The sequence below is a fragment of the Myxocyprinus asiaticus genome, chromosome 21 (genome assembly GCF_019703515.2).
Source record: "Myxocyprinus asiaticus isolate MX2 ecotype Aquarium Trade chromosome 21, UBuf_Myxa_2, whole genome shotgun sequence".
NCBI lineage: Eukaryota > Metazoa > Chordata > Actinopteri > Cypriniformes > Catostomidae > Myxocyprinus > Myxocyprinus asiaticus.
In genome coordinates, this window is record NC_059364.1 from 13,258,755 (window position 1) to 13,272,488 (window position 13,734).

At 43.7% G+C, this 13,734-nt stretch overlaps 1 protein-coding gene across 1 annotated transcript in view; it reads right to left on the reverse strand.

Annotated features, from left to right (window-relative positions):
• Window positions 1-291: 291 nt before the first annotated feature.
• The window catches only part of LOC127411860 (proteasome activator complex subunit 4A-like), a 45,940-nt gene continuing 32,497 nt past the window's right edge, over window positions 292-13,734 (reverse strand). Inside the window, exons 42-47 of the mRNA XM_051647697.1 lie at window positions 12,692-12,820; window positions 11,065-11,220; window positions 3,723-3,885; window positions 3,407-3,540; window positions 2,668-2,802; window positions 292-2,070 (exon numbers count right to left, since the gene is read on the reverse strand). Of these exons, the coding sequence (XP_051503657.1) occupies window positions 2,668-2,802; window positions 3,407-3,540; window positions 3,723-3,885; window positions 11,065-11,220; window positions 12,692-12,820 (717 nt within the window). The 3' untranslated portion in view covers window positions 292-2,070. The remainder of the gene's footprint in view (window positions 2,071-2,667; window positions 2,803-3,406; window positions 3,541-3,722; window positions 3,886-11,064; window positions 11,221-12,691; window positions 12,821-13,734) is intronic.

Genomic DNA, 13,734 nt, shown 5'->3' on the forward strand with positions numbered 1-13,734 from the left:
CCTAAGGAGTGAACAGTTTTTCTATTTAACTATGATATGCTTTACATCATTATTTTATTATATCTTATTAATATTTTTTTATTATAATTAATACCTAATTAAATGATAAAATATTAATAATTATGGCTTGGATTTTTCTAATTAAATATATCAAATATAACTATCGTTGTTACTGTAAATAAATAAACAAGAGCAGAGATTTTGAGACATTCTACTGACTCTTCCCTCATAAAGACACTTTGGAAATAGTATTGTTTCATCAAGGAGAAACTAAAAGTGAATTTCTGGAATCTGTCAGATCAACTGATGTGTAACTGTCTCGTAAAGTGACAGATGTCTAGTTGTAGACCAAACATAAACTGTTCATTATCAACAATAATAGAGGAAAAGTACAAAAAAGACAGACCTATAATATATGCCACTTTGTCACACTTTATTACAAACATTTCTTGGCTTTACATTTCTATTTCAAATATTTATATAAGGAACATCAAGACAAAAACAACAGCTGGTGATGAATCAGTCAAACATTAGCATCACAGACTAAACCAACACAAGTGTCCTCTATGGCTTGCGACTTTTGCCTCTTGACCAAAGTTCAATTCTGTTTGGCTTATAACATGATTTTGACAGTGTTAATTATACTTATTATGCAGGCTTGTCAACAAACTATTGTTTTCTAGCAGACATTTTAAAGGTTCCATCTGTAACTGTTGCTATTGAAAAAAATTAGCAGGAGAGCAAACCTGTAAACAGTAACACTTGGTAACACTTGTTGGAAACTAATATGCAAAGTGCCATTTCTAGGTGCCTTTGACAGTATACTGTAGTTCCTTTAAAAACCTTCTTATAGAATCTCAAAAAAACACCTGGCTTAGTACAAGAAACCAAAGCACAAACCCTAAATGTAATAACTGATTAAAAACTGACAAACGGTCCAATCAAATAAATATAAATATATATATATATATATATATATATATATATATATATATATATATATATATATATATATATATATTTTTTTTTTACTGAAAATATCAACTACCAGCAAGTGAAATACAATTAGAGTAACTCTCATTTACGTCTCTCTCATTTACTGTATGTAGACATACACGGTTCAAAATGCACATCTTCTGTATGAGGCATGGGAAAAATGTAGAGCATAACTTCAAAAAGGAAATATACTCATGAAAAATGTTTGCAATGTGAAAACAAAAATGATGTATAGATTTCAAACAGATTACTGCTCAAATTGTTATAATAATTGTAGAAAGCAGTGCAGAATACTGCATTATAGTGGACTATAACAATCCATACTTTCAATAATATTCAATAGAAATTCTCTTCTGCACACACACACACTCTTGCTCTTTTGCACATACACACACAAGCAAAAACCGCAAACTGTCAAGAACATTACATAATGCAGGTCAGTGGTACCTGCAATAGATTCCCCTTAAATATTAAGTATATCCTGTTACAATCCAGTCAGTGCTGTGTCTGTGTTTTCTTTTCTTCTTTGCAGGTTCAGTTGATGTGATTGGGGCGTGGTTTGTGCTCACCTGAGCCTTGTTGCGGCGACCGATTTAAACGCTGTGCTTCCGCTAGTTGTGGCCGCTGCTTAGGCAGTCTGCCAGCTCCCCGCTTCAGTTTTGGCTGTTGTTTATTTTGAGCATCCATACACTCACTGATACAACATTTCACGTTCACACATCACGACTGACTGACACAACTGATTACTGATATTCTGATTATGTTACCATTTGTTTCTTTCTGTTAATAAATACTTTTTCTAGTTTACCCATTTGTGTCGCCTTCCCTTTATGTTGCATCTTGGAGGCAGTTGTAATATCGTCCGGAAAATAAACAAAAAAGTAAAAAATAAAACATGTCCTCCAAAACTATTCAGTCTGAGATAATCCCAGACATTTGGAGTAAAAAAAAAAACAAAACAAAAAAAACACATACATACAAACAAATTCAGGATTCAAGCACTCAAATTAGCTTTGCCTTTCCATCAAGACAAATGTAGGAAATATTTCCCCTCCATCAGACAGTGGCATCAGTCTGCAAGAGAGAATAGAAATGATCTTAAGAAGGGACTGAAGATGAAAGATTTGTGAATGTGTGTACCTGAACAAAACCTAGTGAGCTGCCTAGGCAGGCAGCATTTTAAGGAATCATAGACATGATCCTGAAACAATGGCAGTTCCAAAAGGCAGGCATGACTGATTTTGCTACCTTGACTGATTTTGCTTCCTTGTTTTAACCAAATTCATTGCATGTATCCTAAAATTATGAACGAAGCGAGGGAAATGTTGATTATAAATCTAATTCACTCAACTTCAAAAATAGTTGAAAATAGTTCAATCTAATTCAAAAATTAAAATTTGTTTATGTGATGTATTTTTATGCTCAGAGTATCACATCCTAAGCAAACTGCTAAAGCCGAACTCTATTAAAATCAATGGTGAGTCAAGTCTCCTGTATGTTTCGCATGAGGTGTGCTATTTGTATGGCGCACAGAGTTGCTGCGTATGTAGAATGTTCCAAATTGGTCATTTATGAGGTTACAAATCATTTAAAAGAGCCTATGTAGGCAGTAGACAGGAAGGCAGTTCACTAGGTTGTGGAACAGAGCCTGTGTGTGTATTTATAGCAGACCTAGGCATAGTAACAAGGGGACACCAGCAGATCTGTGAGCACCAGCAGCTGGTCATCTGTGAACTTCTGTTTGTGTTCCTGCCAGTTATCATGATGAGTGCGACGGAAATCAGAGAGTGTTTTCTTCACAGTCATCTAGAGAAAGTGCAAATATATACAAACAGATAAGACAGGGAAAAAGAAACAAGGATGCAACAAGGATGGTTTCTCTTGACCTCAGACTAAACTTGTCTTTCCCACAGTCAACAACTATTTTAACTCTTCCCACAATTGTTGCCTTTAGGTGCATTAAAACCTATGAGTCATCCTTCATAAGTATCTGACCTTTGCTGACCAGATCTAAGGCAACCGTCTAGTCCTATTGCTTTATGCTCTAAAACAAAACCAATAATTACCCTTTGTTGACCCCTATACCACACAGCCTTCGGTTTAGCTCAAGTTATCTTATAACTATTGCACTTTTTTTGCTAGTCTACCTCAGTTGTTCTTTTCCTTGAGTGCATCAAAAATACAGCTGTTTGAGTCATATCGAACCTCCAGAAACAATCAAATGTCACATCTTCGCTCAAGTTTCAACACTGGCCTCTTGCAGCTGCAAAGATTACATTTGGCTTTGACCTTCAAAGCAGTCAAAGCCTGGACTGCCTGACTACTGTAATCAGCTGCAACTGCTCATCTAAACCCCCTTCTCTCCACACTGAGAACATACAAGTAAATGAGAGAGTGAGAGAGAGCTGACCTCTATGGGCTGTGTGTCACTGAGGTGGGCACTCAGGTCCATCAGAATCTGGGGCATCCAGGTGGGCACATCATACGGGCTGGACAGGATGCAGGCACTCAGACCTAACACACCTGCATGTCGCCGCACTAGGTCTACAGATATAGTAACAAATTCAGGTAGAATTATTTACATAATATATAACAATACACATGGGGTGATTTAAGGTAAATTGGGCCATTGCCGTTCATCTCAATGACAAAAAGTGGCCACATTAACCCCATTAATATTTTATATAAATATATATATATATACTGTACAAAAGTGTACATGTTACCAGCAGAAGGGATAGTGTCCACCACTGATCCCAGCTCTCTCCTATTGCGCTTGGGCAGACGGGTCTTGCTCAGGGACTCAAAGTGTGCCTGCATGGGTACATCAATACTGAGAAAATTACACTGCAGAAATCCACTTAGAGTGGTGGCGGCCATCTCCCGAACCTAAAATACAGAGAAAGAGAGAAATAAGGAAAGAAAAAGAAACTAATGTGTACAGTTCAAGCTAAAACCTTGAGGCCAAAAATTCAGACAGTTATCCAAAGGGTGGGGATGGGGTCTTCTGTGTGAGAACTTTTCTTAAAATAAAGTACAGATGGGAATGAAGAAAAGAAGCCAAGGAAATTTGTCAAATAGCAGAACAATGCAATCTGTATCACAGTACACAACACAGTGTTCCAGAGTAGCACTCCAGTCATGCTGAAAAAAGACCAAAAGCAAATTTAGCAAGCTGACTCAGCATTAATGCAATTCTGTAAAATACAATTCTGCATAGTTGGTCTGCTTACTTTTCAGCAATTTCTGTGCAGATTTTGGGAGAAAATGTGCAGAATTCTGTTGAATGTATCGGCATGTTAACATGGTCAAATGTATTATACAGAGCTGAGAAAACGTCTCGGTTACTGTCGTAACCTCCGTTCCCTGATGGAGGGAACGAGACGTTGTGTCGATGTAGTGACACTAGAGGTCGCTCTTGAGAGCCCTGATCACCTCAGATCTTTGAGAAAAGGCCAATGAGAATTGGCAGTGGAATTTGCATGCCACTACCCCGGACATAAGGGTATAAAAGGGAGCTGGAATGCAGGATTCATTCAGGTTTTGTGCTGAGGAGCCGAGACACGGTCCCAGCTATTTCAGCGGCTAGTACAGTATTGTGGCAAGAGGGACACAATGTCTCGTTCCCTCCATCAGGGAACGGAGGTTACGACAGTAACCGAGACGTTCCCCTTCTGTCACTCACTCGACATTGTGTCGATGTAGTGAAACTAGGGGTCCCTATGGAAAAATGCCACAACAGCTGAACCGTGTTACGCGAACTGCCGATGCAGGTGAAAGCAAGCTGCTGTGTGCATAATAGCAGGTGCATCAGACTGCACGTAACCTCCCCCAACACCCCAAAAGACATCATGTAGTTCCCCACATCCCTGAGGGGGGGAAGCGACGTAACTAGCATGGGAGCAGGCTACGCCAGCTGGGGGCCATCTAACGCTATCATACGCATAGGGGAAGGTGTTCTTTTCTTTTCCTATTCTTTCAGGGGGAAAAGACCCCACGGAGACCACATCCTGCCCAAAAGGGGAAGTCGACATGTGGCAGCCGCACATGGAAGAGGCGCAGTGGTAGGTCCCGCCACGAAAAAAGGTTGGGGGGGGGACTCTACAAACACAGTGACCGGGGGCAGAGAGAGCTCTGCCCAAGGGAGATGCGGGTCCGCCAACAGGGAGACCGTACACGGAATATACATCACAGGGGTTACCGGAGTTAACAGCACCTGTGGAGCACCTATCCCAGTACAGGGCATATTAGACCCTGTAGTGGGGCTGGCTGCGAACTCCTCCACCGAGTTCGCGAACCATAGGGCTAGGGAGGAAGGACATCCAGGGTCCACGACTTCGTGAACTCAACTGGGGGTAAAAGCGCACGTTTTTGCCTAAGGGGAGGGGAAAGTCGCTATACGCAAGCGATACACCCGGCCAGCTGTTCTGTATTACCGAACTCTACCTGTTCGTACATGAAAGAACACGGGACGAAACCGGCTCAACCCGGAGATTGTAAAATCTCGCAAAAGTATTGGGTGTTGCCCAGCCCGCTGCTCTGCAGATGTCTGCTAAAGAGGTGCCATTGGCCAGTGCCAACGAGGACGCCACACTCCTTGTAGAGTGTGCTCGAACCCGCAAGTGGGCGGGCATGGCCTGGGTCTGGTAGGCCAATGCAATGGCGTCCACGATCCAGTGGGCAAGCCTCTGTTTGGAGACGGCATTCCCTTTCCGCTGTCCACCAAAGCAGACAAAGAGCTGCTCAGAGCATCTAAAGCTCTGCGTGTGATACAAGTAGGTGCGCAAAACACACACCGGACACAGCAACGACAGGGCTGGGTCTGCCTCCTCCCGGAGCAGCGCTTGCAGGTTCACCACCTGATCCCTAAAGGGGGTCGTGGGAACCTTGGGCACATAGCTCGGTCGGGGTCTCAGGATCACGTGAGAATCTGCCAGACCGAACTCCAGGCAAGTGTCGCTGACAGAGAACGCTTGCAAGTCCCCTACCCTCTTGATGGAGGTGAGCACAATCAGGAGGGCCATCTTTAAGGGGAGGGCTTTCAGCTCGACTAAGTCTAATGGCTTAAATGGGGTTCTCCGAAGGCCCAGGAGGACCACGGTGAGATCCCATGAGGGGAAGAGGCATGGCCTTGGAGGATTAAGCCTCCGGGCACATTTGAGGAACCTGATGATCAGGTTGTGCTGTCCAAGGGACTTACCGTCGACTGCGTCATGGTGAGCCGCTATAGCGGCTACATAAACCTTCAAAGTGGAGGGAGACAGCCGCCTCTCCAGCCTCTCCTGCAGAAATGAGTGCACTGATCCGACTGCGCATCTCTGGGGGTCTTCGGTCAGTCGCCGAACGCAGCTCCTGCAGCACATTGGGATCAGGACTATCCACGTGCAGTTCTTTCAGTGCCTTGGCCTGGTGTATCTACAGGAGGGCCATGGTCCAGCGGCACTGTAGGCTTTGGCCGCCAGAGACGACGCAGTCCTACAGGCTCTGGAGGGAAGCACCGGACGATCCCGCCAGGTGGCGCCATTTTGTGGGCACAGGTGAATCGCAACCGCCTGATCCACCTGAGGGACCTCCGTGTACCCGTGGATAGCCCCGCCGTCGAGGGTAGTGAGAGCGGATTCGTGAATAATCGCCACTTTAGGGCATAAAGCTGCCTGGTAGAGGGAGCTCTGGACTGAATGATCGTGTCTATGACTGCTGGTGGTAGACCGCTTAGACCTTCCACGTCCCGTCCAGGGGCCATACATGGAGATTCCAGAGGTCTGGGCGCGGATGCCAGAGGGTGCCCCGTCCCTGAGAAAGAAGGTCCTTTCTCAGGGGAATACACCAGGGAGGTGCTTTAGCGAGGAGCGTGAGGTCCGAGAACCAAGTCTGAGTGGGCCAGTATGGGGCCGCGAGGGTGACTTGTTCCTTGTCCTCCCTGACCTTGCACGGGGTCTGTGCAAGAAGGCTCACTGGGGGAAATGCGTATTTGCGCAGCCCCCGGGGCCAGCTGTGTGCCAGCGCATCTGACCCGAGGGGGGCTCCCGTCAGGGAACTCTGCTGACTCCAGAGGAGGAGATGGCGGGCAAGTTGTGACATGAATGTATGCCGCCTTGGCAATTTATATATTCTACTCATCGTCATGCACCTCCGGGAAGAAAGGAACTGGGGTGTGGCTGTGAGCGGCGCCCCGAACCCAGGAACCAATCATCAAGCCACGAGCGCTCAGGGGAGGCTGGAGGGTTCCAGTCCAACCCGATACTCGCGGTGGCCCGGGCAAGCATGGCTGTCAGCTCTGTGTCGGCCTCAGACTGGGCGGGCAGACCCGAAGGTGGCAGCCCAGTCGAGTCCTCGGCATCCGACATCGCCAGTGCTCTCTCCGATGCAGCAATCGAAGACTCATCCTGCTTGCGGGCCCCGAAAGAGACCTCAAGCCAGCCATGAGGTGGGCTGGTCTCATTTTGGAACTGGACAGGAGCAAACGAGCGTGCTGGGGAACGGGAGGTCCACGGGGAATTACCCGGCGAGACCACACCCATTGAACTCACCAAATCGCCTCCAAAACCAGCCAGGCCGGCCTCACACCCGTGGGTAGAAGGCACAGCATGGGGGGCAGCTAGAGTGGCCTTCTCTCAGAATAAGGAAAGCCGCGACCGCAACGTTGCCATGGTCATATCCTCGCAATGAGAACATGAACCATCCACAAACGCTGCCTCAGTGTGATCGCTGCCCAGACACGTGAGGCAGCGCCCATGGCCGTCGGAAGTGGAGAGATAATGAACGCATCCAGGAATCACACAAAGACGGAAAGGCATCTTTAAAAAGACGTTCAACGTCAATGTGTGTGCTCTAATAGAGAAAATATACTCTTTAGCAGGAATATACACTCTTTTAGTGCTGTCAAGGCACCCAGGGGCGAAATCTGCACTCATCGTGCAGAAGGAGAGAAAGCCGCTGGAAATGCGCCGTATATCCAACAGCATACGCTTCTTAAGAGGTGAATGGAACAGCAGTAGTATTCAGCTCGCCGATAGTACAAACGCTCGGCTCCGTAGAAAAAATCTGAATGAATCCTGCATTCCAGCTCCCTTTTATACCCATATGTCCAGGGGAGTGGCATGCAAATTCCACTCGCCAATTCTCATTGGCATTTTCTCAAAGATCTGAGGTGATCGGGGCTCTCAAGAGTGACCCCTAGTGTCACTACATCGACACAACGTCGAGTGAGTGACAGAAGGGGAACTACACTCTTATTAGTAGCTGAAAGCACAATAAAATTACCCAAAATATATAATAATTGGAACATTCCAAGTTCAATACAAGTTAAGCACAACTGACAGCATTTATGCTGACCTCTCCTTTTCATAAAAAAAAGAAAAAAAGCAGCAGCAAAATTTGAGGTCAGTGAGACACAATAGAAGTGAATGGTGCCAATTTTTGTAGGGTTTAAAAAGGCAGAAATGTGAAGTTTATAATTTTATAAAAGCACTTACATTAATTCTTCTGTTAAAAGTCATTTATTATTTGAGCTGTAAAGTAAAATTGACATTTTTTGGGTTTTAGGGTTTACAGCGTTACGTCGTCATGCCAAGGAAGTTGTAAAATTGCATACAACTGTAAACGGAAAAGGTTAATAATCAATTTTATCACACTAAAATCATGTTAATGCATATTTTTACATCTTGCGCTTATACTTTTGAAACAGTGAGTATTTTAATGTTTAAGGATTGGCCACATTTACTTCCATTGTAAGTGCCTCACTGTAACCCAGATTTTTGCTTTTTTTTTTTTAAAGAAATGGAGGGACAAGTCAAAATAAATTTTTGTGGCAATCAACATGGTCACAAATGCTTTTGATTGAGGCTAATTTGTATCAAACCCGGAATATTTCTTTAAACACACATGTAAGTGGTGAGGGATGTGTAGAACTTTGTGAATGAAGAGTGCTCCAATTCTGGAAATCAGTGAAGTTCTATGGGCGCTGATTCCATGTGGCCATTGTTGAAGTGCTGAAATCTTGTTATTTTGGCTCATCTGCTGTTATTCTTAACCATGGTACACAGTCACTGTGTCATTCTGATAGCAATGATCACCTGACTGACTTTATTACATCAGCAGGCAAGGGGTCCTATGCAACATTAACACATGGAATCCAAAGGTACTGTCATTTAAAGGTGGAGTAAGCAATTTCTGAGAAAGACTGTTGATATTTGAACTCAACAGCCAAACAAACACACCTCTCCATTCGGTGCTCCTACAGAAGCTCCGCCTCCCAAATTCATGCACGCGCAATAGTGTTGTGTGGATCGGTCTGATCCACTTTGTTTATTTTCCCATTTACTGATGGGACCATCTGCTTACTTACTTACTGCGGACTGTTAGTGGACAGTGAAGAGATATTCATGGAATTTGACAAAAAGTGTATTGGATTAAATTGACGTACTCCACCTTTAATAGGCTATATGATTAAAAGTGGTTTTCTTCCACTCGCAACCCTATTCTACTCTCCCTTTAGCCTCTTCTCTCCCCTTCCTGTCCTCTCTGGAAATTTGAACATCTATCACCATGGAAACAGAAAACTGCTGCACCTGGGAGTTGCTATGGTAACAGTAAGAGGGATAGAAGAAAAGAAAGCGAAAGAGAGAAGAAAGGAAAACAAGAGTGCTACATCATTGAAAAGAAAGAACTCTTTCACCACAGTGGCTTACATAATTGCCCTTCGACACATTTAACCTTAGCGATTACACTCAAACACACATGAACAGTTGGTCATACTTATTTGTAGTTGGTTCAGCTTAGACCTTCCTCCTGAAAGACTTGAATAAACACACAAACAGCTGCTTTGCTTGAGGATTTGATCAGGTATATGATACTTAACAGTGATCAGGCTTAATTCACTGGGGTCAAACGTAAAATGTCTTAAATGGATGTTAATATGCACATATTCTGGAAATGAAATCAGTAGGAACAGACTCAGAGCTCAAGGACAATTGTGTAGATTTGTCTAGAGTACAGCAATAAGCACAAGCAGTGTGTCTGAGCTTTGCATTGTCTGTAAGTTATATGTGTACATTTTAGTGTGAATAGGCAACACAAACAGAAAGAATTTGCTTGTAGATTGTATGTAAATTATCACTGGTGATCGACCGATAAAGGTTTTTCAATGTCCGATGCCAATACAGATATCAATATCGATGACCGATAGAAATGCTAATATAAATAATACAATTTAACAACAGAAAATCAATGTTTTAATTGAAACGAACACTTATTTTATACAATATTTAAACACTATTCACTTGAACTTGAAAAAAACAAAACAAAAACCTTGAAAACAGAAAGGTTTTACAAATCTATTGGTCGATTTTGAAACTGTCACAAGGGGTCGATAACACTTCTGTTAATCAGCAAAGCGAACATGGTTATCGGCCGATGCCGATTATCACAAAATGGCCAAATATCAGCAGATATATCGGTCTAGCATTATTGCATAACAACAGCATGAGTGCCACATTTTTAAAGCTGAAGTATGTAACTTTTTCTGTGTTAAAATATTTTCTCCTATCCCAGCTTAATATGCAGAGACAGCTAGAATTAAGCCATTGACAGGGCATATTCAGAATGCTGTTTTGAAACAGAATGTTAATTTTTGAAATTCCATTTGGTGGCACTAGTGTTGCGGAAATTACATACTACAGCTTTAAGACTCAGTGTCCAGTTCAACTTTTAAAAGCATGCCTTGACATGCCTGCACTCTGTTCCCTTCGGCTGTGCTGCGCCTCTGAGTTTTTAAACGCACAAAATGCACCCTGTGTAAACAGCCCCTTGTGCAGAAAATTATTCTGGTTGTGTATCTATGTGTGTGTCTGTGCATTTGTTTTTTCAACACTTGGGAGGGCAAAATGTTTAAAAATGTCCTCGCAAATAATAAAGGTTCATAAATAAGTACAAATAATGCCTTAGGTGTTGATTTAGAGTGCAGAAAATATAATTTGCTTAATTTAAATACAAAAGAAGTCAACATCCTCAGAAATACAGTGAAACAAACCTGTGTGTGTAAGTGTGTATGTAGGTGTATGCACACACCTCCAGTTGTTCATCCTCCAGCAGGCGTAGCACCAGCGCTCTTACGTCACTGATGGCCTTGGCATCACTGAGGAAAGTGAAGAGATTGTAGAACACCATAATCTGCAGGTAGGTGAGAACTGTGTAACGTGCGTGCCATGAGCTGCTCCTTGAGATCTGTTACAACACAGCACCATCACCTGGTCAGATCGCACATTACACCATCTTTGTAGGTGAGAGACATGACTCATTTGTGAAGTGTTCACCCTTCTGTTTAGCAGTGTAGCCCTAACAAGCTGTTCATTTGTGATCAGATCACTCGAGACGTACACTATATTGCCAAAAGTATTCGCTCATCTGCCTTTAGACGCATGTGAACTTAAGTGACATCCCATTCTTAATCCATAGGGTTTAATATGATGTCGGCCCACCTTTTGCAGCTATAACAGCTTCAACTCTTCTGGGAAGGCTTTCCACAAGTGTGTTTAGGAGTGTGTTTATGGGAATTTTTGACCATTCTTCCAGAAGCGCATTTGTGAGGTCAGACACTGATGTTGGACGAGAAGGCCTGGCTCGCAGTCTTCGCTCTAATTCATCCCAAAGGTGCTCTATCGGGTTGAGGTCAGGACTCTGTGCAGGCCAGTCAAGTTCTTCCACACCAAACTTGCTCATCCATGTCTTTATGGACCTTGCTTTGTGCACTGGTGCGCAGTCATGTTGGAACAGGAAGGGGCCATCCCCAAACTGTTCCCACAATGTTGGGAGCATGGAATTGTCCAAAATCTCTTGGTATGCTGAAGCATTCAGAGTTCCTTTCACTGGAACTAAGGGGCCAAGCCCAGCTCCTGAAAAACAACCCCACACCATAATCCCCCCTCCACCAAACTTCACAGTTGGCACAATGCAGTCAGACAAGTACCGTTCTCCTGGCAACTGCCAAACCCAGACTCGTCCATCAGATTGTCAGATGGAGAAGCGTGATTCGTCACTCCAGAGAATGCGTCTCCACTGCTCTAGAGTCCAATGGTGGCGTGCTTTACACCACTGCATCCGATGCTTTGCATTGCACTTGGTGATGTATGGCTTGGATGCAGCTGCTCGGCCATGGAAACCCATTCCATGAAGCTCTCTACGCACTGTTCTTGAGCTAATCTGAAGGCCACCTGAACTTTGGAGGTCTGTAGCGATTGACTCTGCAGAAAGTTGGCGACCTCTGCGGACTATGCGCCTCAGCATCCGCTGACCCCGCTCTGTCATTTTACGTGGCCTACCACTTCGTGGCTGAGTTGCTGTCATTCCCAATCGCTTCCACTTTGTTATAATACCACTGACAGTTGACTGTGGAATATTTAGTAGTGAGGAAATTTCACGACTGGACTTGTTGCACAGGTGGCATCCTATCACAGTAGCACGCTGGAATTCACTAAGCTCCTGAGAGCGGCCCATTCTTTCACAAATGTTTGTAGAAGCAGTCTGCATGCCTAGGTGCTTCATTTTATACACCTGTGGCCATGGAAGTGATTGGAACACCTGAATTCAATTATTTGGATGGGTGAGCGAATACTTTTGGCAATATAGTGTATGTTAGGACAGATGTTATAAACAATGCCTATGTTAGTATACGTGTTTGTGAGCACTGTACAATCACCTCTTCCAGTGCACTGAGGACTTGTGGGATCTGTTCGGAGTACAGCAGCCCCTGAGACATGAGAGACAGACAGGTCTTAGCGTCTATCTTCATCTCATCATAACTGTCGTCATTCTCTACAGGAGCAATCTGGAAAGACAGAGAGAGAGAGAGGCTTGAAAGTATAGTTCCCCCCAAAATGAAAATTCTGTTGGCATTTATAAATGTATATATTGTTGTTAGCAACCATTTGTTGTTCCAAACTCGTATGACATTCTTTAATCTGCCGAACACAAAAGGGAGATGTTACATAGAAAGTTAGGGACTGACAGCCTTAGTCACTATTCACATTCATTTTATGGACAAAAGATGCAATGAAAGTGAATGGTGACTGAGGCTTTCAGTCCCATTCTGCCTTTTGTTTTCACAAAAAAAAAAAAAAAAAAAAAAAGTCATACAGGTTTGGAACAACATAAGGGTAAGTAAATGATTACATTTTCAGTGTCTAATGGGTTAGTTCACCCAAAAATGAAAATTCTCAACATTTATTCACTCTCATGCCATCCCAGATGTGCATGACTTTCTTTCATCTGCTGGACACAATCAAAGATTTTAGAAGAATATCTCATATCTCTGCCTGCCTCTCAGACAATTTCGGCCTGGATGAAGGAACGACACCTTAAGCTCAACCTTGCCATGATAGAACTCCTCGGGATCCCAGCCAACCCATCTGTTAACCAAAACCTTACTTTTCATCTTGGTTCAACTACACTAACACCAACCAGAACAGCCCGGAACCTAGAAGTGGTGGTAGATGACCAGCTAAATTTCACTGCACACATCTCATCGACCTCCCGGTCTTGCAGATTCATGCTTTACAACATCAGGAAAATCAGACCTTTCCTGTCTGAATATGCTGCACAGCTCCTGGTCCAAGCTCTGGTCATTTCAATACTGGACTACTGCAATTCTCTGTTGGCTGGCCTTCCAGCTAACACAATTAAGCCACTGCAGATGGTTCAGAATGCAGCAGCGTGTCTGGTCTTCAATCAGCCAAAAAGGGC